At 41.1% G+C, this 24,015-nt stretch overlaps 1 protein-coding gene across 12 annotated transcripts in view; it reads left to right on the plus strand.

Annotated features, from left to right (window-relative positions):
- The window catches only part of LOC122556090 (LIM domain containing preferred translocation partner in lipoma), a 376,029-nt gene that overhangs the window by 245,959 nt on the left and 106,055 nt on the right, over positions 1-24,015 (plus strand). For all 12 annotated transcript variants that reach the window (XM_043702536.1, XM_043702544.1, XM_043702540.1 and 9 more), the window contains one exon: positions 16,216-16,332. In XM_043702536.1, coding sequence (XP_043558471.1) covers positions 16,216-16,332 — 117 coding nt within the window. The remainder of the gene's footprint in view (positions 1-16,215; positions 16,333-24,015) is intronic.

Consider the following 24,015-nt stretch of genomic DNA (forward strand, 5'->3'; position numbering starts at 1 on the left):
GCATGGATAGGATAAATAGACAAAGTCTTTTCCCTGGGATCGGGGAGTCCAGAACTAGAGGGCATAGGTTTAGGGTGAGAGGGGAAAGATATAGAAGAGACCTACGGGGCAACTTTTTCATGCAGAGGGTGGTGCGTGTATGGAATGAGCTGCCAGAGGATGTGGTGGAGGCTGGTACAATTGCAACATTTAAGAGGCATTTGGATGGGTATATGAGTAGGAAGGGTTTGGAGGGATATGGGCAAGGTGCTGGTGGGTGGGACTAGATTGGGTTGGGATACCTGGTTGGCATGGACAGGTTGGACCGAAGGGTCTGTTTCCATGCTGTATATCTCTGTGCCTCTATTTTATCCAATGATTGGCTTGTGAGCCTTGACAACTGGATGAGATGTGATCACTTAGACACCATTGACGAAACACAGCAACACAAAACACATTGCGTTCTGAGTCATCTCAGTTCAGTGACTGTGTCATGCGACATTGTGAGTCATTAATTGGATAACAAACCTCAGAACACAGGCTGCATTTAAGTAGCTGGGAAAATTTGGTAAATCAGGTTGAGAAGTAGCAATGCAGTGTTCGTGGATGACAATTAGAGTCCAGTAGAAATCGATTGCAGACAAAGGTGACAAATAATTCCCATAGGTTGTTTAGATTTAATCTTGTTGCTGATAAATGCAATATTCAATACTGTCTTGAATGTCTCAGTGGCAGCACTGCAATCCCATGGCACCTGGTCTCCTCAGTCAGAATATGTATAATCTTCTTGTCCCTATACTGTGTCTGAACTTTATTTTCATGCAACCCCATACTCCATCGGCCAACACACACATCCACGTAAAGGCACAGCAACAAGAAGAGACCATTTAATCCCTTACCTCATCTTCCCATCAGTAGTACCATGGTTGATCTATGACCTTACCCACCAATGCCCTTTAACATTTAATATCTTTGCTTGAGTAACTGAATTGATCCCAGTTTTGAAATTAGCTATGCAGCTAAAATCACCATTTGTGAAGACAGTCCCAAACCTCTGCCATCCTTTATGTGCAGAAGTGTGTTATATGTCTGCTCCTGAAAGGAATAGCTGTAATGTTTAAAATGCACAGTCACAGAATTATTACAGTGCAGGAGGAGGCCAAATCATCAAAAGTGTCTGTGCTGGCTCCCCAACTGAGAATTTCACCCAGTGCCATTCTCCAGCATTCTTCCTGTCATGCTGCCCATTCTTCCTTTTCAAATAACTGTCTGATTTCTTTTCGATAGAAACCACCTCCACCAGCTGGCAGTGCATTCCCGACCTGAACCACTCGCTGTATGAAAAATGTTTTCTCATGTTACTTTGGCTTCTTTTTGCCCCCTCCTATTCTTGTATCCTCCATCCAGGGGACCGTTTCTCCCTTGCAATTCTGTCCAAGTCTCTCATCATTTTGGACAACTTGATCAAATCTCCCCTTAACCTTCTCCTTTCTACAGAAAACTGTCCCAATTTCTCCAATCTATGTTCAGAACTGAAGCTCTTCACTCTAAAACCTTTAATGTGAAATTATGAACCAACTCTGAGACTTGCCAAGCAGAGAATACAGAACTGGGGAGAAGACAGAGGGTGGTGGTGGAGGGTTGCTTTTCAGACCAGAGGCCTGGGACCAGTGGTTTTCCACAAGGATCAATGCTGGGCCCACTGGTTTTTGTCATTTATATAAATAGTTTGGATGTGAACATATGAACTATAGTTAGTAAGTTTGCAGATGACACCAAAATTGGAGGTATAGTGGACATCGAAGAAAGTTACCTCAGAATACAATGGGATCTTGATCAGATGGGCCAATCGGCTGAGGAGTGGCAGATGAAGTTTAATTTAGCTAAATGTGAGGTGCTGCATTTTGGTAAAGCAAATCCGAGCAGGACTTATACACTTAATGGTAAAGTCCTGGGGAGTGTTGCTGAACAAAGTGACCTTGGAGTGCAGGTTCATAGTTCTTTGAAAGTAGATAGGATAGTGAAGAAGGTATTTGGTATGTTTCCTTTATTGGTCAGTGCATTGAATACAGGAGGTGGGAGGTCATGTTGCAGCTGTACAGGACATTGGTTAGGCCACTGTTGGAATATTGTGTGCAATTCTGGTCACCCTCCTATCGGAAGGATGTTGTGAAACTTGAAAGGGTTCAGGAAAGATTTACAAGAATGTTGCCAGGGTTGGAGGATTTGAGCTATAGGGAGACATTGAATTGGCTGGGGCTGTTTTCCCTGCAGTGTAGGAGACTGAGGGGTGACATTATAGATGTTTATAAATTCATGAGGGGCATGGATAGGGTAAGTAGAGAAGGTATTTTCCCTGGGGAGGGGTGAGTCCAGAACTAGAGGGCATAGGTTTAGGGTGAGAGGGGAAAGATATAAAAGAGACCTAAGGGACAACGTTTTCACACAGAGGGTGGTACAGGTATGGAATGGGCTGCCAGAGGAAGTGGTGAAGGCTGGTACAATTGCAGCATTTAAAAGGCATCCAGATGGAGATATGAATAGGAAGAGTTTGGTGGGATATAGGCCAAGTGCTGGCAAATGGAATTAGATTAGGTTAGGGTATCTGGTTGGCATGGGCGAATTGGACCAATGGGTCTGTTTCTGTGCTGAACATCTCTATGACTCTTAATCTATCCTGTCTGTTTTGTAGTCTAATCTTTTCTTATTTCTCGTGTCTACTACACCGAGTCTCGAAACAAAGTGGTCCTAAACTAATGGGACAAAAATTACTCCCACCACAGTCTTCAGATAGTACTTACCCTCCACTGAATAAGACACGCGAAGGAACTGTGTATGTAACATTCAGAGACCTGAGGACAATTCATATTGGATTCAAAATATTGACTTTGTTTTTGCCTCCATAGGTGCTCCAGGAGCTGCAGAGTTTCTCCAACACTTTTTTTTAATTTCAGAACACCAGTATCTGTAGTAGTTTGCTTTAGTTACAGTGTAGCACAAGCTTTATTCAGTATCTAACCTTGTGCTGAATCTGTCCTGGAGGGAGCACAGAGGGAGTTTTACTCTGTATCGAATCTCCTGCAGTAGCTGTCCAGGGAGTGTTTGTAACACTTCATGAGGGCTGCAAACCCTCAATAAGACCCATCCGGATAGTATGGGATTTCAAGATGGTGGCAGACTAAAACTTCTGAGCTGAAGCTCATCCACTCCTTCCATTTAATATTTTTTCTATTTTCTTTTTCTTCTCTTTTCTACTTAACTGTCATCCTTGGACAGTATTGGGGGTGGTAGGTTGAGGCCCAGCGCGGACTCTAATTGAAACCAGTCAAATGGCGACAGAGTAGCAGTGCAGCGTGCATATTACTGATCCTAGATCTCGTCTGCTCCATCCATTTTTAACTTCATTCTGTCTCTACTTTTTTTGTTACTTTACAGCTTAGACAGCATTGTGGTGACCAGTGTGTTCCTGACAGTGGTGGAGGGAGTTGGGTTTATGTTCCTGACAGTGGCAGAAGGAGTCGGGTTTGTGTTCCTGACAGTGGCGGAGGGAGTTGGGTTTGTGTTCCTGACAGTGGCGGAGGGAGTTGGGCTTGTGTTCCTGACAGTGGCGGAGGGAGTTGGGTTTGTGTTCCTGACAGTGGCAGAGGGAGTTGAATTTGTGTACCTGACAGTGGCGGAGGGAGTTGGGTTTGTGTTTCTGACAGTGGCGGAGGGAGTTGGGTTTGTGTTCCTGACAGTGGCGGAGGGAGTTGGGTTTGTGTTCCTGACAGTGGCAGAGGGAGTCGGATTTGTGTTCCTGACAGTGGCAGAGGGAGTCGGATTTGTGTTCCTGACAGTGGCGGAGGGAGTTCGGTTTGTGTTCCTGACAGTGGCGGAGGGAGTTGGGTTTGTGTTCCTGACAGTGGCGGAGGGAGTCGGGTTTGTGTTCCTGACAGTGGCGGAGGGAGTTGGGTTTGTGTTTCTGACAGTGGCGGAGGGAGTTGGGTTTGTGTTTCTGACAGTGGTGGAGGGAGTTGGGTTTGTGTTCCTGACAGTGGCAGAGAGAGTCGGGTTTGGGCCTAGTTCCCGGTGCAGGACCCGGCAACCTCAGCAGCAGCTGCATTGGATTGGCCCAACACGGTCACATGTCAGTGGTGTTGTCGGTCAAGAGAAGATGGCGTTACGGTTCTGCAGCAGTAGCATGCTGAAGGGACTCGAGGTTGGCTTCATGCTGCTGTTGGTTTCTGTGTCATAGTGCAACAGACCAGATCCAGGCCCATGGCTAAACTCTGTAATGTTAAACTTTTAACTTTATTTCTTTATTTTTCCACTTTATGCAAAGATTGTGTACCTAGGTACCTATGTACCTAAGATGATACTGGCGAATGGTGACTTTGTACACTTTTCACTGTACTTCTGCATCTGAGTACTTGAGAACAAGTCACAATAAAACACAATTTTAATTCTTAACGGGGATAGTGTGCAGGGTACATTACTGTGTATCTCATCCTGTGCAGCACCTATTGTAGAAGTGTTTGATGGGACATTCTACATTTTGTCTCTGTTCAATTGTATTATGGGGAGAATTGTTCCTTATTGTGACTCAGCATCTTCATATAAGAGGAGAGAAAATTAACAAAGCGTTTTAAGTTATTCTGAGTAGCCATGAGTAAGTCGTGAGCTTGGCATCTCACTGCCGACCGGTTTACTGTCCCAACTCACATGGCTGGATCATGTTAGTGAACTGGCTGTAATTCTGCTCGAAAGTTGATGTTTTGGTCATGTGCTTTGAAAGAGAGTTGATTGTAATCCAGCAGTAAGAACCCTATGTTCATTACCCAGCTATATATATTCAGCTCCTTGACCAGGATCTGGCTGTACTCCCTTAAAGAATCTTATGCACAATTGAATGCTTATACCAAAAGTTTACTTGGGATTCCTGGTCAACCAGCAGCTTTTCCAAAACAGATTGGTCATGGTTGTGAGGTTTCTTTTGGCTCTGCTTATTTCCATCTTTGTGAGATAAGCAGGGACAGTATTAGCTTGTTCTGACTGTAATACTCAGAAACTGAGGCTGCATCCCTTCACATCTGCTACCAGTTCTTTGTAATACTGCATGCCTGTGGGACCATCGTTTAGGGATTATAGCCCTTTTGGGAAAAATGGAATTTACAACCTTTTTGATATTTCTATGGACCTTCCTTAGTCTGGCCAGCAGGTGTGGTTACACTTATCAAGTAAATTATTGACTGAATTCTGGAGGATAGGAATGTGTTATAAAGACTTGCTGAAAGAGCAAATTCAATTAGTTCTAGTCTCCATGGTGCTGCAAATTCCTACTTTTCTTCCTGGAACCCCCTCATTAACATCTCTGTGGGTGTATATACTGCACTACCTTCTCAAGAGGGATTAGGATGGACAATAATGGTGGCCTAGCCAGCAAAACTCACAATGCACGAATGATTTGAAAATGAAAGGGAGAGGATCAATACTATAACTTCTCTCCCTTCTCCGATGAGTAGGGCACAGCACTAACCACTAACCAAATTTGCAGCCAATCCACTCCTGACCTCAAACATGGACTCTGGTTCTTTGTGCTCTAAAGACTAGGGAACAAATTCCATTATGGGTCAGTGATATTGGAGGGGTCATTGACCACATAGTTAGGGCTCAGTGATGTTAGGGATCAGTGTTGTTGGGATCACTGATAGCGTAGTTAAGGCTTAATGGTGTTAGAGGTCAGTGTTTTGGGGATCATTGAAAGTGCAGTTAGAGCTCAATATGTTATGGTCAGTGTTGGGGGTCACTAACAACTTAGTTGAGGCTTAAAGATGTGAGGGTCATTGAAGTGTAGTCAGAGTCAGTTTTGGGGTCACTAATGTTGCCTGGGGTCAGTGATATTTATTTCCAGTAGAAGGGATGTTAATGGTCTGTAGGCATAGTGTTTGGGCCAGAGGTATTAGGGGTCAGTGAGGTCAGGTACCAAGATGACATGGTCAACAACAGTAACACAGGAATCAGTAATGTTGGGATAGTGGTTATGTTGATACTGTTCAATTTAACAACGATTATTTTGCTCCTTATGTCAGTCTGTTGTTGAGTGGATAGAACTGATTGAGTTGACTAGTGAAATTCTCCAAATTATTTCCTTTTAAAAACATTTTGAAACTTGATCATTGGGAGTATAGTTTCTAAAATAATTAGTTTGCCAAAGCCTGCCTTTTAAGCAGTAATTAGAGGAACTGGATTTTGGCACAAGCGCCTGCTGTCTGCACATAGTTTTGTGAGGCAGGGATATCCCAGTTCGGTTTCTTAATACAGCTCCTAAAAATGTCACACAGTTTCCTGTGGTTTTTCTATTACTTTCTTGGATTTTTTTTCACTTGTTAGTGTTGCTGCATTTAGAAATATTTAATATCCGATGAACCAACCCAATTCTGCTCCTTCATGAGGTGTATCCTCACTCTCATCGTTCTAATAGTCTGATATCTTTCCAATTTCCCTCATTCTCTCTCCCTTTTCCAACTGTTATGTTTGCATTCTGTGGATCTGATTAATGCATTGGTTTCCTTCGCTTTGATTCATCATGCAGAATGTAAGAAGTTGGAAATGTAGATGTTTCAGAGAACAGGAAACAACAAACTCCAGGCTTCCAAAAACTTCCCTGACTCCCCCCTCACCACAAGACTGAATTTCTTCTACATATCTCTCTCTGTCCATTCTTGTTTGACATTAAAAATGTGCTGACACTTTTAAAATGGTTTTCTTTGGCTTTTGGGTATCTTGAGAGGACAAATGCAAGTTGTTCATCAAAGCAAAGCAGTCGTCGAACTAAATGAATATTATCTTGTTTCGCCTCAACAGTTCGTGCATTCAGTAATGCACAAACTCAGCATCGGAAAACAGACAGGGATGTTTCTGCTTTCTGGCTGTTGAGGAGCTCTGTCACAACTTGATACCCTTTATAACTACTGCAGGATGGAAAACCCAGTGCTTTGAAAGGCAGAGGCCTGGTCAGGTTTTCCACTGGAAGAAGGCGAAGATGATGTTACTGGGCTAGTAATCCAGAAACAGTGGGGATTTACAGCATCTGCATTTTTTTGGTTTTAACTGTGGGGAAATAATTCCAAAGCCCACTACAGTAAATTTAAATCCAATGAATAAACCTGGAATTAAAAGTTACCATATGGTATTCATTACAACCATTGTTAGTTGTCATAAAAACTCATCTAGTTAAAAGATCTCATTTCGCAGAGGAAGTCTGCCACCTTTACCTTGTCTGGCCTCCACGTGGCTTTTTATTTCTTTGTATCCTACGGTTGTATGTGCTAATGGGATTGGCTTTATTGGCAACCCCTTAAATAGCCCAGAGTCATTTGTTCATTGTGTAAATTCGATGCTCAATAGGATGCATCAAAGTTATTCCGTGGATTATTGGCAACCCTGACCATATCATTTCTTGCTATATCTTGGGGAGCAAACTCATGGTGGGCCCCAAGGCAGGAACTCTTGTTTCTCAGCAGTGCCCAGTCTACCTTGCATTACCTTGGAGGGGTAAGGTATCTTAACTTGTGGTCAGCAGGTGAAGCAAGCTGCTTCATGCTGCCAGTATGCAACAGCAACACAAGGGATGTTCACTACTAACAGGGTACTGCTGACAAAAAGATGTTCTGCTTGTCACGTAAATTAATAATGTGGTTTATGAATTTCAATGCCTCTGTTATGCGAAGACTGGTAGATCATATCAACAACATATTTCTTCATCTGTTGCAAAAAGCAAAGTACTGACTACACCCACAAGCACTCGCAAAACTGTATCTTACATTAGATGTGATTACATTTGGACAAGATTTGTTCGATAATTCAGAATATGTGAAAAATGATGCTGACAAACAATTTAAGATTATCAGTCAGGGTCACAGCATGTCATACTTATGTGTTCTTTGTAGACAGAAGGAACATGAAAATGCACTATGCCTGTTTCAATTCAACAAAATAAGTGATAGCTATTCGCTGGTTCATTTCTCAGGACAATGCCTTGACCAATCAGAGTCAATCATCCTTCCTTTTAAATTTAAATAAAACTTGACAGTTAACTTTAAGTCATCATTAACTAATTCATTATTCATGCAACACCTCAATCAATCAGCCTTTCATGGTATCACACCTCACTATGTTTGTAACCTCATCCATCGTTGTACCACTCACTACTTCTGTGACCCCCTCCAGCATTCCCACACTGCGTAACTTTTGTTACATCCTCATTGCCTTAGTTCCATCATTGATAACTATGCATTCGGCTACCTACACCCAGAATTCAGAAATTACCTCCGTTAACCTCTCCAGTTCTTGCTGCTCCTTTAACTCACTCATTAAAAAGAACCTCCTTAAAAAGAACATTTGGTTGCCTCCATGTCTGTGGCTTGGAGTCAACTTTGGTTTGATCACAACTCTGTGAAGCGACTTGGAAGTTCTGCAATGTTGAAGAAAATATATTAAGGTTAATTGTTGTTGTTTTAACCAAAATACTGCAGATGTTGGTAATCTGAAATAAAAAACAGCAAATGCACAGCAGGTCAGAGAATTTCTGTGGAGAGTAATGGAGTTAAAGTTTCAGCTCAAAGTTTCCCCCTCAGATTTGTTATTTTTGTAGTAAATGTATAAATTATCGTTTCTGCCGTTTCATTTAATTAGCTACATTTAATAAACTTGTACCAGATCTGTCTGTTCAAACAACTTTGCTATAGTTGCCTGTGCTCTTTCAGACTTATAACTACAAAAAACAGAGGATGCAGTTGGTTAGCTTTCAGTTTGCCAGTTGCTCAATCATTTTACCTCGTCTGAACATCTAGAGCGTGCTTTTGATTCTGATCCAGCTGTTTAACTGTTGCTCTTATTCATTAGAAGCTTTTTACCTGGCTCTAATATAAAAACATCCTTGGGCGGAACAGACTGTGCTCTCAGCTTCCCAGCACTGGTATCTGGGCGAGAATTCAGCTAAGGAATGAAGGTCTGGTGTGATTCAAGGCCATTTAATAAGGTTATTGGTTAAAAATAGGATGGGATGATGAATAGCAGCGGAAAGAAGTCACAATGGGAAAGAAGTAACCAAGTTGTAACCAAAGAACAGGGGTGTCCCTGATTTATGAACGTCCAGCCTAGGAGCTCTCTTACTTACGAACACAATCCTATACAGAGGTGTAATTTTAAAGATCTGACATATGAATATTTCCTGGACGTAAAAACCACTACTTTATATGATCCTGCATTGTATTCCAACTTGGGAACAAATCAACTTGCAACCAGATTCCAGAATGGAATCTGTTTACAACTGAGGGTCTACCTGTATAGAAGAAGAAATACTGGGTACTTGCAATAAATGGATGGCAACAATTATAGGTGTCTCAATCTGCATATACATGGAAAATATTAGATTAACAGTAGTAGCCTGGTTTAGGAGCTCAGACTATTTATGAGATAGGTTCTTCAAATAGTACATTTTTGAAACAAACAGAGAACAGGATATGTTGCATTTGATGTTGTATGATGTGACAGGATTAATTAATGACTTCAGAGTTAAGACATCCTTAGGTAGCAGTGACCACAATATGATTGAATTTTATATCCAGTTTTAAGGGCAGATGATTAGGCCTAAAACAAACATTTTAATTTTTAAATAAGGACAACAATATGGAAATGGAAGCTGAGCTATCTGAAATGCACTGGTGTCCTAGCCTAGGGGATAGATCAGCACAGACACAATGACAGTCACTTAAGGGCTTTTTCAGAAGTCTCAGAAGAAGTGCAGTGTATTCCTAAATAAAAATTTTAAATGGAGCATGCATCACCTGTAGTTCTCAAAATAACTTAGGGAATGAATCTGGGGAGGCAATGATCCAATGGTATTATTACTGGAATATTAATCCAGAGACCCAGATAATGTTCTGGGTACCTGGTTTAAATCTCACCATAGCAGTTAGTGGAACATGAATTCAATTTAAAAAATTCACAATTAAAGGTCTAGTGAATCCATTGTCGATTGTTGGGAAAATCCAATTGGTTCACTAATCTTCGTTGTGGTTCTGTTCGCCGAGCTGGGAATTTGTGTTGCAGACGTTTCGTCCCCTGTCTAGGTGACATCCTCAGTGCTTGGGAGCCTCCTGTGAAGCGCTTCTGTGATCTTTCCTCCGGCATTTGTAGTGGTTTGAATCTGCCGCTTCCGGTTGTCAGTTTCAGCTGTCCGTTGCAGTGGTCAGTATATTGGGTCCAGGTCGATGTGCTTATTGATTGAATCTGTGGTTGAGTGCCATGCCTCTAGGAATTCCCTGGCTGTTCTCTGTTTGGCTTGTCCTATAATAGTAGTGTGGTCCCAGTCGAACTCATGTTGCTTGTCATCTGCGTGTGTGGCTACTAAGGATAGTTGGTCACATTGTTTCATAGCCACGAAACGCCACACACGCAGATGACAGGGAATTCCTAGAGGCATGGCACTCAACCACAGATTCAATCAATCAGCACCTCGACTTGGACCCAATATACTGACCACTGCAACGGACAGCTAGAACTGACAACCGGAATCGGCAGATTCAAACCACTACAAATGCCGGAGGAAAGATCACAGAAGCGCTTCACAGGAGGCTCCCAAGCACTGAGGACGTCACCCAGACAGGGGACGAAACGTCTGCAACACAAATTTCCAGCTCGGCGAGCAGAACCACAACAACGAGTGCCCGAGCTACAAATCTTCTCACAAACTTACTAATCATCTTTAAGAAGGAAACTGCCATCCTTACCCGGTCTGGCCTACATGTGACTACAGAACCGCAGCAATGTGGTTGATTATTAAGTGCCCTCTGAGCAATTATGAATGGGCAATAAATGCTTGCACTACCACCAACGCCCTTGTTCTGTGAATAAATAACACAAAATCAAACTTAAGAAAAAGTCATATAACTGCCAAAACGAGTGTCAGTTTTGATGATTGGTCAGAATATAAAGAACAGTAGAGAATGACTAAAAGGTTAATCTGAAATTAGAATATGACAAGAAGCTCGCCAAAATGAGAAAATGGATCAAAAGCATTTCTACAGGTATTTTTTAAAAATTGAAAATAAAATGAGTGTTGGTTCTTGTGAGAATGAGGGGATAATGAGGAAATGTCAGCTGAAACAAACAAATATTTACTTCTGTCTTTAACAGAGGATACAAAAACCAGTGCAGGTGGATATTTGGAAGTGGGAAGAAGAGAGGAACTTAGTGAAATTACACTCACCAGGGAAGTGATAACAAGCAAACTGATGGAGCTGCAGGGTGATAAGTCTCCAGGTCCATCTTGCCTTCATCCTCGGGTCTTAACAGAGGTTGCTGATGAGGTAGTGGATGTTTTGGTGTTGACTTTCCAAAATTCTTCAATTTTGAAAAAGGTTCCATAAGCCTTGAGAATAGAAACATAACTCATCCCTTCAAGACATGGGGAAGGCAAAAAAAAAACAAAAAACGATAGGGTGTTGTAGGATATCACCGAAGATTTTTACCAAATTGAATTGCATATTCACTACCTCTAGAAGAGCCAAAGGTTTTTCAGCCAAAGCACCTTTAATAATGCTTTCTATCACCTGAATATCATTGAAATCACTGAATATTGCTGAACAGAATGACATAAAGGACAAATGGAATAATGAGAAATTTCAAACAATCATAACTTATGTTACAGGAGAAAAGTATATTAAATTTGACTTGTAAAAATGCTGTTCAAGAGAAAGCAACAGCAAACTGCAGGTTCGCCAAGCTTGCGAATAATTTGAAAAAGGCACAAAGCTTGAACATATTCCTTTGTTTGCAGATCATAAATCCCTGTATATGAATGTTTCTGTCTTATAGCAAGCGTACATGAATCACTTCTTAGCATGGTTGTTCATGTGTTTATTAACACATTCAGACGTGTTGAGCAAATGCTGCCAATCGCAGAACTAGATCTAATAGTAGACATTTTCTTTTGGTTTATGCAAGCGAGGCCCTGGTTGAGTATAGTTTGTATTCTGTCTTTTACAAAGAACATTTTGTTTGATTTGATCAGCCAATTGCTGGGATATATAGCCTGCATACTTGATATTGCATTGGCCGTGATATTTAGACACTATGTCTCTCTGTGTGGTAAGTAATGTCTTTTTGGGCCGGTGCAGTATCCTGTTAATGGAAAAATACCGCTCCCTACTGCAAAGTAGCTGCATGAAACATATTTCTAATTGGTTGTTTAAATTTTTCAGATACTTAGCTTTCCAGTATAATTTGTGATAAACTGGGCACTTTCCAAGTCCCAAAGTGATAGCCAATGTCCCATAAGAGAATTTGCATGATACACAGCAAACAGTGATCTGATCAGGATAGCTATTATCCTGCAAGAAAGATACAATGCATTCTGTTTCTGTGTGAGGCTTGGGAAGACAGTAAGTGGCCCCATATCCTTAATCTAATCCCACTTTGACTCATTACCTGCAATCTGTATCCTTAATCACATTTGGAGCAAGAATCTTTTTACCTACTGGACAAGAGCACTGCCCGAGATTCTTCCAAAGTTAAATTCTGCATTTTAAAACCTATGTTACTTCCCTCTGCATCAATGATAGACCAGATTTGATGTAATTAATCTATGGGGCAGAACTATCTCCTAAAACACTCAACACTGAAATGTTCCTTGAACAGTCAACACTTGGTGACCATATCTACAGTATGGATTGCACTGATGTCCACCAGCTATCACATACTCCAGCTGCAATACACCCCCTACCCAGCCATCTTTATTCCATTTAATTAGCTTGGCTGTTGAATATTTTAAAATTGAATTGTGTAACTGTATTCTTCTGATGTAATAACTTCTCCTGTTTTAAACCACTTGACCAATCAACCACTAATATTCCTGTGATGTCACACTTTAGCTCTGACAGCTTGAATGGCTCTCTGTTTCCACTTTGTATCTTTCAGTTTCATTGCCTTTTTCACACTGGTCTGCTCCTGATCCCCATAATATCACACCCAACTTAATCCCACTGTCCCTCTCATTCCCTTCGCACCATAATATAACAAGCAATATTATTGTACTCATCTCTTCATCAGCATAACATTTAATATAAATCTTCTTAGGGTCACAATCATTCCATTTAGATGTGGAGTCTCTGGAAGGTAAGGCTGATGTGTGTGCCTAAGCAGAATCGTTAATAGTGTTAAATGACATTTTGCGGCACTGTTACTTCTGTGAGTAGTATTGTTTTGGATTTATGTCACATTTTTCTCCACATTCGCATTGACTGTAGTTGATGATTGCACCAGTTCTCTACAGTCAGAAACCTTGCCCCCTTACTTTGCCAACTCAGCTTTCAGTTCCCTTAATTATTTACATCTTTATGTTACCCTGTTAAAGAGGAGGAAACAATGTTCAGGTTGGCTACGCTCATTATTCCCACAAGAGTGATCTGCTTCTGAGTAGATTACAGAAGGGCATTATATCTCAATGTTCGGCATTATACAAGGCACATATATTGTGTACAGACACGAGGTAAATGTGTGATGAATATGTGTTGCACACACATGTATCATGTGTATACACTACATGTAATATGTATTGTCAGCTATGTATACATTTATCATGCAAATGAATCGTATACATGTGTAAGACAGCAAAATGTTCACAAGGTTAGAAGTGTTGCTGTACAAAATGATTCCAAATATTTATGTTAGCAAGTAATTATTGTTAAATTAATAACAGGCTCAGAAATTCACAGACTAGAACGCAGAGTCTAACTGGATATTTACAGAGTTGCACTAAGAGAGAGCTGCACTGACAGAGGTCAGTACTGAGGGAGTGTTGTACTGTCAGACGGTCAGTACTGAGGGAGTGCTGTTGAAACTTTATTGCTGGAACAGCACAGCAGGTCAGGCAGCATCCAGGGAACAGGAGATTCGACGTTTCGGGCACAGGCCCTTCTTCAGGAATGAGCAGAGAGTGTTCAGCAGGAGAAGATAAAAGGTAGGGAGGTATCTTCTCCTGCTGAACACTCTCTGCTCATTCCTGAAGAAGGGCCTGTGCCCGAAACGTCGAATCTCCTGTTCCCTGGATGCTGCCTGACCTGCTGTGCTGTTCCAGCAATAAAGTTTCAACTTTGATCTCCAGCATCTGCAGACCTCACTTTCTCCACTGAGGGAGTGCTGCACTGTCAGACGGTCAGTACTGAGGGAGTGCTGCACTGTCGGACGGTCAGTACTGAGGGAGTGCTGCACTGTCAGACGGTCAGTACTGAGGATATGCTGTGCAATTGGAGGTCAGTATTGAGGAAATGCACCACTAGAGTTGGAGGCTCCGTATTGAGTGAGAGTTGCATCATTAAATGGTCATAGGAACATGGATTTAGGAACAAGAGAGTGTTGTTTACCCCTTCAAACATAGACAGGCTTTCTGTAAATCATAATCTGGTTGTGGTCTTAACTCCACTTTGCTGTCTGCCATCTATAACCTGAGTTGTTTATCTATCTGGCCCAAAGGTGGGGGTCTGAGGAAGGGTTTGTGGTGGAGTTTACCAGGCATCGTAATTTGGGCTGCTTCCTTTCATGAAATATGATATTTGGAAGCATTATGAACTGTAAGGAGGACAGTGTAGAATCTCAGAAAGTTGTAGACATGTTTGTTGGTTAGGTAGATAGATGGCAGACAAAGTTAAATGCATTGACACATCTTGGTAGAAAGAATTTGGAGAGAGGCAACACAACTGAAGAGTGTACGGGGGTGTTTCTGTGCACAAATCATAAACATTGCAGAACATTTTAAGAACAGCTGCTAAAGCTTACAACGTCCTCAGCATGTAGATGAAAAGAGCACAAGACTACGGGGATTATGTTGAATTTAGATAAGACACAATTTCATTCTCAACGAGAGTATCACTTCTGGTTCTGTGTATGCAACACTTTCGAAAGAATGTGAATGCATCAGAGAGAGTGCAGAAGAGATTCTTGCAATGGTTCCAGGGATGAGGAGCTTCAGTTCCATGAATCAACTGGAAAAGCTGGCACTGTGCTATTTCATATAGTTGAGAGGAGATCTAATTGAGGTATTCAAACACATGATAGGTCTGAGCAGAGTATATGGAGAAAACATATTTCCACTCATGAAGCGATTGAGATAAACAGGGCACAGCTTTAAAGTAACTAATAAAATAAACAAAAGTGATAAGAAAATGTTTGTCACACAGCGAGTGGTTAAAGTCTGGAATGCATTGTCCAGGTGTATGCAGATGCAATCCAGTTGTTCTAAAGGGGATTAGATGGTTATTTGAAAAGGAAGAATGTTCAGGTTTAGGGGTAAGTCAGGAGAATAAAACTAAGGGAATTGTTCATTCAGAGCCAGCACAGTCATGTCTTGTTTCTGAACTGTAACAGTTGTCCAATTCTGTAATTCTCTCTTGGACCACTCCAAATAGTAGCCCCATTCCTGAAGACCCACAGCAAATATTGACTATGCAACAATAGGCACCCAGCAAATAGTGACTCGTTCTTGAAGATACCCAGAAAATAGTGACCATATTTCTGAAGACAGTGTCTTTCTTCTAGTTCCTCAAAATCTAATTTGAAAAGAGAGATCAGGCAAGAGTACTTCGGTGGTGAAAATCTTAGGAGGATTTTGGGTCCTTTAGGGAACAACTGCCAATGGAATTGAGTCTGGACAGTGTACTTTAGGAATTCCTTCTGCTACTCTGAAAAGCAGTGTGGATATGGGATCAGTGCAGGGAAGTTTTATAAAAGGTGATCTTTCTGTTTCATTTCCTTCGACTCAATGCAGCTGATGTCCACTCGGCTGAGGCTAATGAAGGAGATTTGAACAGTGTTGTTAGAATTGGAGTTAGGTATTCAGGAATGAAATCAGGAAATATTCCTTCAAACAAGGATGATAGCAATCTGGATACACACATCATACACACATCAGTGGATACTGAGAATCGATAGGGACTTTAACTGTGAACAAATAAATCTCATTGTTTTATGCCATTAAAAGATATGAAACAACATTTGATGATAATCGGATTTAAAATCTATTACTCCATGAATGGATTGAATGGTGGAAAAGGTTTGCTGAACTGCAGTTCCTATTCCTATAGTCAGCAGGAATGACAGTGAGATTTTAGTTCATGGTCTAGGCACAGACTGCAGGGTGTTGAAAATCAAGGAACCTGTTGACCACAAGCTGACTGTCCAGTCATGTCCCTTTTCTAGACAGGGAAGAAGACCCTGGATGAAAGGCGATCGAGTCTGGATGCAGAGATTGATTCATTGACCAGTATCTTGGCCGATCTGGAGAGCAGCTCACCCTATCAGCCTCGCCCTCGACAGGTAAGGAATGGGCTATTGGTGATGGTTGGAATCAAATCAGATAAGAAGTGCCTTTGTGTTACCAGACACATGGTGCATTATCATTCATGGTGGGCTTTCGGTGAAAACATGCAGGCAGTGAATTTTACCACAATTTCTTCTCCTGCCATATCAACAATTATCGCTTCAGAAGAACAATAGAATTTTGCTATAATCAAGGGTTTGATGAGAAACCAGCCTTGCAACCAGGTCGTGCAGCTTGGTAAAGAGGAGCCTAGTTGAATGAGTGCAGCCCTGAATCGAGGACAACAGGTCACTCTCTGTTTCAAACAACAGCATTTCTCAAAATTAATTCCAATGGGACTAAAAGTAACCCACTATAAGTCAAGAAATAATTCTGATTTTTCATATCCCCTTGCTTGATGGTGGTGACTCTCACTAGATGAAGATTCCAGCACCTTCCATTATTGCAATGTTCACGCAAAAGTTGACTCATTATGCCCATTTCCCAGATGTTCGTAATATTTATCCTCTTGTGTAAGACCAGTCAGTAGTTGTCACCAGAATATTTAAGCTCAGGCACTAAACAAATCTGTCACTTGGGATTGGAATAATTCACATCAGATAAAACCTTGTGACTAATTTATAGTTAGGTTAACAGCCCAACTGGAAAAGAACTAAATTGAGGAACTGATGCATAGAATAGATGCAGAGTAACAGTCACACCATAGAAATGCCAGGCAGTGACCATCTTCAATAAGAGATGATCTAATCGCTGTCCCTTGACATTCAGTGGTGTTACCCTCACTGAAACCCACACTATCAACATCCTTGGCATTAACGTTGACCAGGAACTCAATTGGACTTAACACATAAACACAGTGGGCTACAAGAGCAAGTCAGAGCTTAGGAATACCAAGGTGAATAACTTATCTCCTGAGTCCCCAGAGCCTGTGTATCATCTACAAAGCCCAAGGCAGGAGTGTGATGGAATATTTCCCACTTGCCTAGGTAGTGCAGTTCCAGCAAAACTCAAGAAGCTTGACACCATCCAGGACAAAGCAGCCTGCTTGATGGGCTCCACATCCACAAGCATCCACTTCCTCCAGCGCTGACGCTTAGCAGCAGCAGTGTGTACTATCCGCAAGATGCATAGCAAAAATTCACCAATGAGCCTCAGACAACATCTTCCAAACTTATGACGAAGTCTCTCACCATCCTGATTTGGAAATATATTGTCATTCCTTCTCTGTCGCTGGGTCAAAATCCTGGAATTCCTTCTCTAAGGGCACTGTGGGTCAACCTATAGCATGTGGACAACAGTGTTTCAAGAAGGCAGCTCACCACCACCTTCTCAAAAGAAACACGGGACAGACAATAAATGCTGGCGTAGCCAGCAATGCCCATGTCTCACGAATGAATAAAAAAAAGTAAAACTCACTCTACATTGCCCCCATTAGCATTCCCAGCACTGGCACAGCACGAGATTTGAGTCAGGGTAAATCTTCCTCTACACTGCCCCCAACGAACATTCTCAGAACAAATACAGTCTGGGATTAGACCCAAAATAAATCTCTCATACACTGACCCCATGACAAATTCCCAAGACAGGTATATATCGGGTTATATGCAGGAAATATTCACTCTGCACTGCCCCATTAAACACTTTCGGGCAGGTACAGCATGAGGTTACTTGCAACATGAAGCTTTCTCTACATTTTCCCCATCAAATACTTGCAGGATAGTTACAGCACAGGGTTACATGCAGAGTAAAACTCCCTCTGTCCTCATCACACACTCCCAGGATAGCTTCAACGCAGAGTTAGATGCAGCTAACGCTGTTGTAGGTTTAGGTGATGATTAACTGTATCGTGAGAAATTTGTATTATGTCAGGTAGTGGGATATATAAAGGTGTAGATCTGGTGATGGTTGAAAATTAGCTGATTAAGCCGATTAAATATTTGAAGAGAGAACTTAAACAAATCTCACTGTGTTCAGTGTTTTAAAGATGTCACTTTCGGATATTGCTGGATTATTCTGTCCATGGTTCAGCTAATTAAACATTTTATTTGGGCATTTGCCTCCTACTGCGTTTTGAAGCGTTTAGTAATGTGAGTGGCCTCTTCACTCAGTGAGTGGTAATTGCTGCAATCTTTTGTGTCTTTGCTCTGATGTGTGTGGTCTCTAGGTAACTGAATGATGACAAAAACAATTCTGCTCCATATGAGAAAGAAACGTGCTAGATATTTATCACAGCCGTGTTTTCTGGAGTGAATCAGCGTCTCAGCTCATTTCAAATCTCATCAAAACCCTTCAAATTACTGATAAGCAGTTACCTCTGAGGTTATTAAAAAATTTTATTGCACAGAAAATTATGAACTCTTTCCTAACTCAATGAAAGATATGCTGTAAATTGTTTTCACTCTGCTTCTTCTTCACTAATTCTAACCTCTGGCATCTCCTGCTTATCATCATTTCTTCATTTGAATGCCCACATATTGCCAGGCTGGCCTTTGGGGGTAGAGTGAGCATTAGGGAGGCTAAAGAGGACACAATATGGCAGTGAATCTTCTGTAGTTCCTTGTCCAATATTCACAGCGATTCCATTAGATGGAAACCAGGGATGCAGAGATCTCCCATCTCATCAGATATTGCAGGCACTTGGAGGCATCATGATCTCAGTATTAGTGATAAGATCCACATTTCGACCCTCACAGGCGGTTGCTATTTCTGGACTTTTTTATAGAATTGATACAATGCAAAAGGAGACCATTCAGCCCATTGTTTAAGCACAGCTTTTCTACTGGAGGTAACTGGCTATTGATAATATCTGCCGAAATACATATGCATCATTTATTGGATATTTGTGCCACTCTGTTATAAATATGCGTGAATGTGACTATGATTTTGCACTGATTGATAGGAATGAATTTAAATCACACTCAGTGTAGATCAATCATATTCACTTTCTTCAACAGCCCTGTCTCAAGCTGCCAGACTCTGCAGGCTACAATGAACTTGAAAGCAAAGTAGGCACCAACATATTGTTAATTATTTCCACTTTTTCTTGTATATACAGCAGGGTTAGCATTTATTTTCCATCTCTAATTATCCTGGACAAGGTGATAGTGAGCCACCTCCTCAAACATGGCGTGCAGTGTAGGGACACCCACAGTGCTCTTACAGACAAAGGTCTACAAAGTTTCAGCAGTCAAAATATCATGATACGTTTCCAACTCAGAATGGTGTGAGGCTTGGGCAGGAACTTGCAGGTGATGGCCTTCTCATGTATCTGCTGCTCATAATAGTGGAGATCACAGGATTTGAGGATGCTCTGAAAGGTTTGAGTTGATGAGCTGCTGCAGTGTGTCCTGTTGTTGGTATACTGTATGTCATTGGTAAAGGAAGATTTTATAGAATGGGGTGGATTTAGTACCAATCAAGATCCAAGCAGTCTGAAACGTCCTGAGTAGTGCCAAGCGTATAGAGTTGTTGGAGCTGCACTCATCCAGGCAAATGGGAAGTATTCCATGACACTCCTGACTCATGCCTTGTCGGTGGTGGACAGGTTTTGGGGACACAGGAGATGAGTTATACAGGATTCCCAGACCCTGACCTGTTCAGTTATCTCATGCTGTCTCCTGGGTCATTGCGTGCTTAAATTTACTGCAGAATTTTCCCCATTGTGTAACATTCCTCAAATAATATTTCCTCACCAAATATCCTGTTTACTAACTCCTGTCAAATGTTCACACTGCAAAGGTTATGTGCCTTGAACATTCCAGCAATAATCCTGAAAACATGTGCTCCAGAACTTGCTGTGCCCAAACCAAGCTGTTCCAGTACAGCTGCAACACTGGCATCTACTGACAATGTGGAAAATTGCCCTGAAATGTGTTATAAACAAAAAGTAGGACAAATCCAACCCAGCCAATTTCTGCCCTATCAGTCTACTTTCAATCATCAACAAAGTAATGGAAGATGTCATTAACAATGCTAACAGGGAGCACTTACTGAACAATAACCTGTGCAGTGATGCCCAGTTTGGAAGCCACCAGGATCTCCTTATAGTCTTGTTCCAAATATGAACAGAAGGTCAGAAATCCCAAGGTGAAGTGAGAGTGACCACCCTTGACAAGAAGGTAGCATTTGACTTAGTGTACCACTAAGGAACCCTGGTGAATGAATCAATGGGAATGAGGGAAAACTCTCCACTGGTCAGAGTCTTATGTAGCACAATGGATGATGGCTGTAGTTGTTGAAGATCAATTGTCTCAGCTCCAGGACATCTGTGTCAGAAATCCTCAGGGGAGTGTTCAAGGCCCAACCATTTTCAGCTGCATTGTCAATGACTTTGCCTTTATTGTAAGATCACAAGTGGGGATGTTTGCAAATGATTGCACAATATTCTCTGTATTATATTCTGTCTGTCATATTCTGTCCATGTTGTATTCCAATGTAATTTTTTGCATGTCATTTCATTTGTACGTTGACATTCTTTGTGAGATTTTCCAACTGACATTTGGAAATTTAGATACCCCTTATATCTTTCAAAGGATTACTGAATGTCTTTGGTTTAACTATTGAATCTCAGATCACAAATCCAGCAAACAATGCTACTTTGTAATAATAATCCAGCCTAGAGCTAAAATTGTCCTTGTGATACCTTTGAGCGCAAGGTTTGAGTGAAAGAACAATTCTCTGAGATTCAATGCCACATCTTCATTTATTATTAGGTTTTCACATCAGTCAAAGCTGTTTGTGAAATTGCTGTAGTCAGAAACTGCACCAGACTCTGCAGAATATAATCACAGTGAAGGAGTTGAATGCACATTTTTGATATACTTTTCAAATTGAGAGACAAAACATTGAGTTGAGGAACTTTGGTGGCTTATGTCAAATATCATTTCCCAGGGATCAGTGCATTTCACTCAAAATATAAATAAATGCAAGGATCAAGTGTAAAGCTGATAATTGATGACATGAAACTGTGGAGGATTTTGTACTGTATCAAACAGCACATCAATGGCACTGAGGAATTGTCAAGTAGGAAAACATAACGTAAATGGGTACTTACAGCTGAGATCTTGTATCAATGAAGGCTGATGATAGATCATGGAATCTTTCTGTTCTGTGTGTGACTGAGTATGTAATGTATTTGTCACTTGAACAGCAGGTACGTTCATTGTGCTTTAATATGTTAACATCACTGCCTGCATGTTCTCAGATGGTTCCTGTTCTCATTGTTCTTTATCATCACACTGTCCCATCTCTTGGTTTTTCTGGGCATTGGATGTTTACACAACTACTCATAGAGGTTGCATCCCTTTTAACATGTTACCGCTCTTCATGATCTCTAATCCTTTGTTCATCCTTGTTCTAGCTTAATTTTCACTCAAGTAGTTCCAGGTCACTGCACATAGGTCCCCAGTCTTGTTTCTTAGTTCTGCTTTAATACAGGTTTCTCCTTGGTCTGTTTCTCTGATCTACTCTACTGTGCTGATATCAGAGTAACATGGACAATTTTTTTCATCCTTTTCATATTCGTATCCCATACATCAGTCAGACAACAGAAGGGATGAGTGATTTTAAAAAAAGGGTAGAAGGGGCATGAATTTTCTTTGAAGATGCTTATAGTATATTTGGAAATAACCCTCTGTGTTTCACACTGATGTCTTAAATAGCGGTCTTCTCAATAGTGGTTCCTTCCTCATTGCTGAAGGTACAGGTAAGCATGTGAATTAGGAGCAGGAGAAGGCCACTGGGCCATTCAGTCTGCTTTACCATTTAATAAGACCATGGCTGATCTGATGACTCCACATTCTATCTAACCTCCAAAAAGCTTTCATCCATCTACCTCTGCTATAAAACATTCAAAGACACTGCTTCAAATGCCTTTAAGGATGGGAGCCCCAAAGACTCATGACCTTCTGTGAGATCAAGTTCCTCCTCGTTTCGGTCTTAAATAGGTGAACCCATATTTTTAATCAGTAGCCCCCAGTTCTAGAATCTGTGGAGTAAACATCTTTCCAACACCCACACTAGATCTCATATGTTTCAAACAAATGGCCTTTTAGTCTTCTACACTCTATTCATCTGAAGTTGAGAAATGGATCCAGAGACAGCAGCTACTTTATTCAAATGCCATTTCCTATTAATCACCCCAAGTAGTGTGTGATAATGGCCAATTTAACTTGTGATGATGTATCAGATCCAACTGCTAGAAGTTGGCAAGGATGACGGAGTTTACATAGAGACTGGAGAAACTGAGTTGTCCTCCACAGGACAGAGAATCTTCAAGGAAGATTTAATTAAGGTGTTCAAAATCATGAAATGTTTTAATAAAGTAGGAAAAACAGTTTCCACTGGCAGGAGGGTCAGTAATCAGGGGACTCTGATTGAACATAATTGGCAAAAGAACCAAAGATAAAATAGGAAATTGCTTTTTGGGAGGTAAGTTGTTGGAATGCACTGCCTGAAAGCAATTTCAGATATAACTGAACTGGTTAAATGCTTGAAGTGGATAAATTTGCAGGGATTTTGGGAAGAAATGGGAAAGGAGTGGAACCAATTGAATTGCTGTTTTGAAGAGCATTAAGAGCCAAGGGGAGTTATCTGGTGCTGGATCCTGTAATTTTCTGAGGCTGTCTTTATCAATAATTGCATTACTCACCGGAGGAGGAGTAGGGATGCAACCTGCGAGTCACAATTGAACGAAGGATGACTTTCAGTGATATCCACTTCATCCCCTGCAGCTAGCTTATTAGATCCCACAATTAAGGCAATGGCTCTGCCTTGGAATCTTTCTTCTCTGTAAAGGACTCGGTAACGTGATATATTTACCAGGTGAGTAAGGACAGCTGGTTCTCTGCTTCTTCAGGTCCAAGTGAAGAGGTCTTCATTGCTGACTTCTGACTCCATGTTTTTCCTCTTCTGTTTGCTTAATACTTTGCTGGCAAATACGTTAATGAACTGCAGCTCGATGGTAAAATATCTATGCTTTGTTTGTAACCTCCAGTTAAATTCTCCAGTTTAACAATATATTTGAAACGGAACACAATGTACAAAGCTTTGCTTGTTGAGCCTAAGATCAAAGCATGTCGCTTAACAGATTTTCTCGGAGCTTGACAGGTTTTTTATCTTGGAGCACCTTTTGAAGGATTGTTCTTATTTCTGGAGGGTTTGAATGGGATCATGTATTTGATATGAAATACTCCAAACCAAAATCTTGTTTCTGAGTATTTCCAGCGTTGTGTACCAGTAAGAGACTCTAAGGTGCCAAGATTGAAATGGCCTCAAACAATATTACCAAACTTCCAGGATTGCCATAGAGATATTAAAGCACAGAGGAGACCACTCTGCCATCATCTTCCAGAATTGGAGACTGATCTTCTGGCAATACTTTGAATACAATTAGGGAAGAGAATCTGTTAACAAAAAAAAAATTGTGTTATACTTTTCATTTTCTTTAAGAGTTGTTTATTAGTTCACAAAAGCACTTGCAATGGACAAAAGGGTGTTTCAGCAGATTGGTTGGTAATGAAACCTCTAGGAATTTGTCCAAACAGAAGAGACGCTTTAATCCTGAATCCCAATGATTCTATGAGCCTTTACCCATCTCAGAGCACAGCCTTGCAGTAACAATCCTCACATTCTGTTGTTTCTGCTCATAGAATTTAAGGTTAGAGTAAAGACAAACAGTT

Source organism: Chiloscyllium plagiosum, chromosome 13 (genome assembly GCF_004010195.1).
Source record: "Chiloscyllium plagiosum isolate BGI_BamShark_2017 chromosome 13, ASM401019v2, whole genome shotgun sequence".
NCBI classification, from domain to species: Eukaryota; Metazoa; Chordata; class Chondrichthyes; order Orectolobiformes; family Hemiscylliidae; genus Chiloscyllium; species Chiloscyllium plagiosum.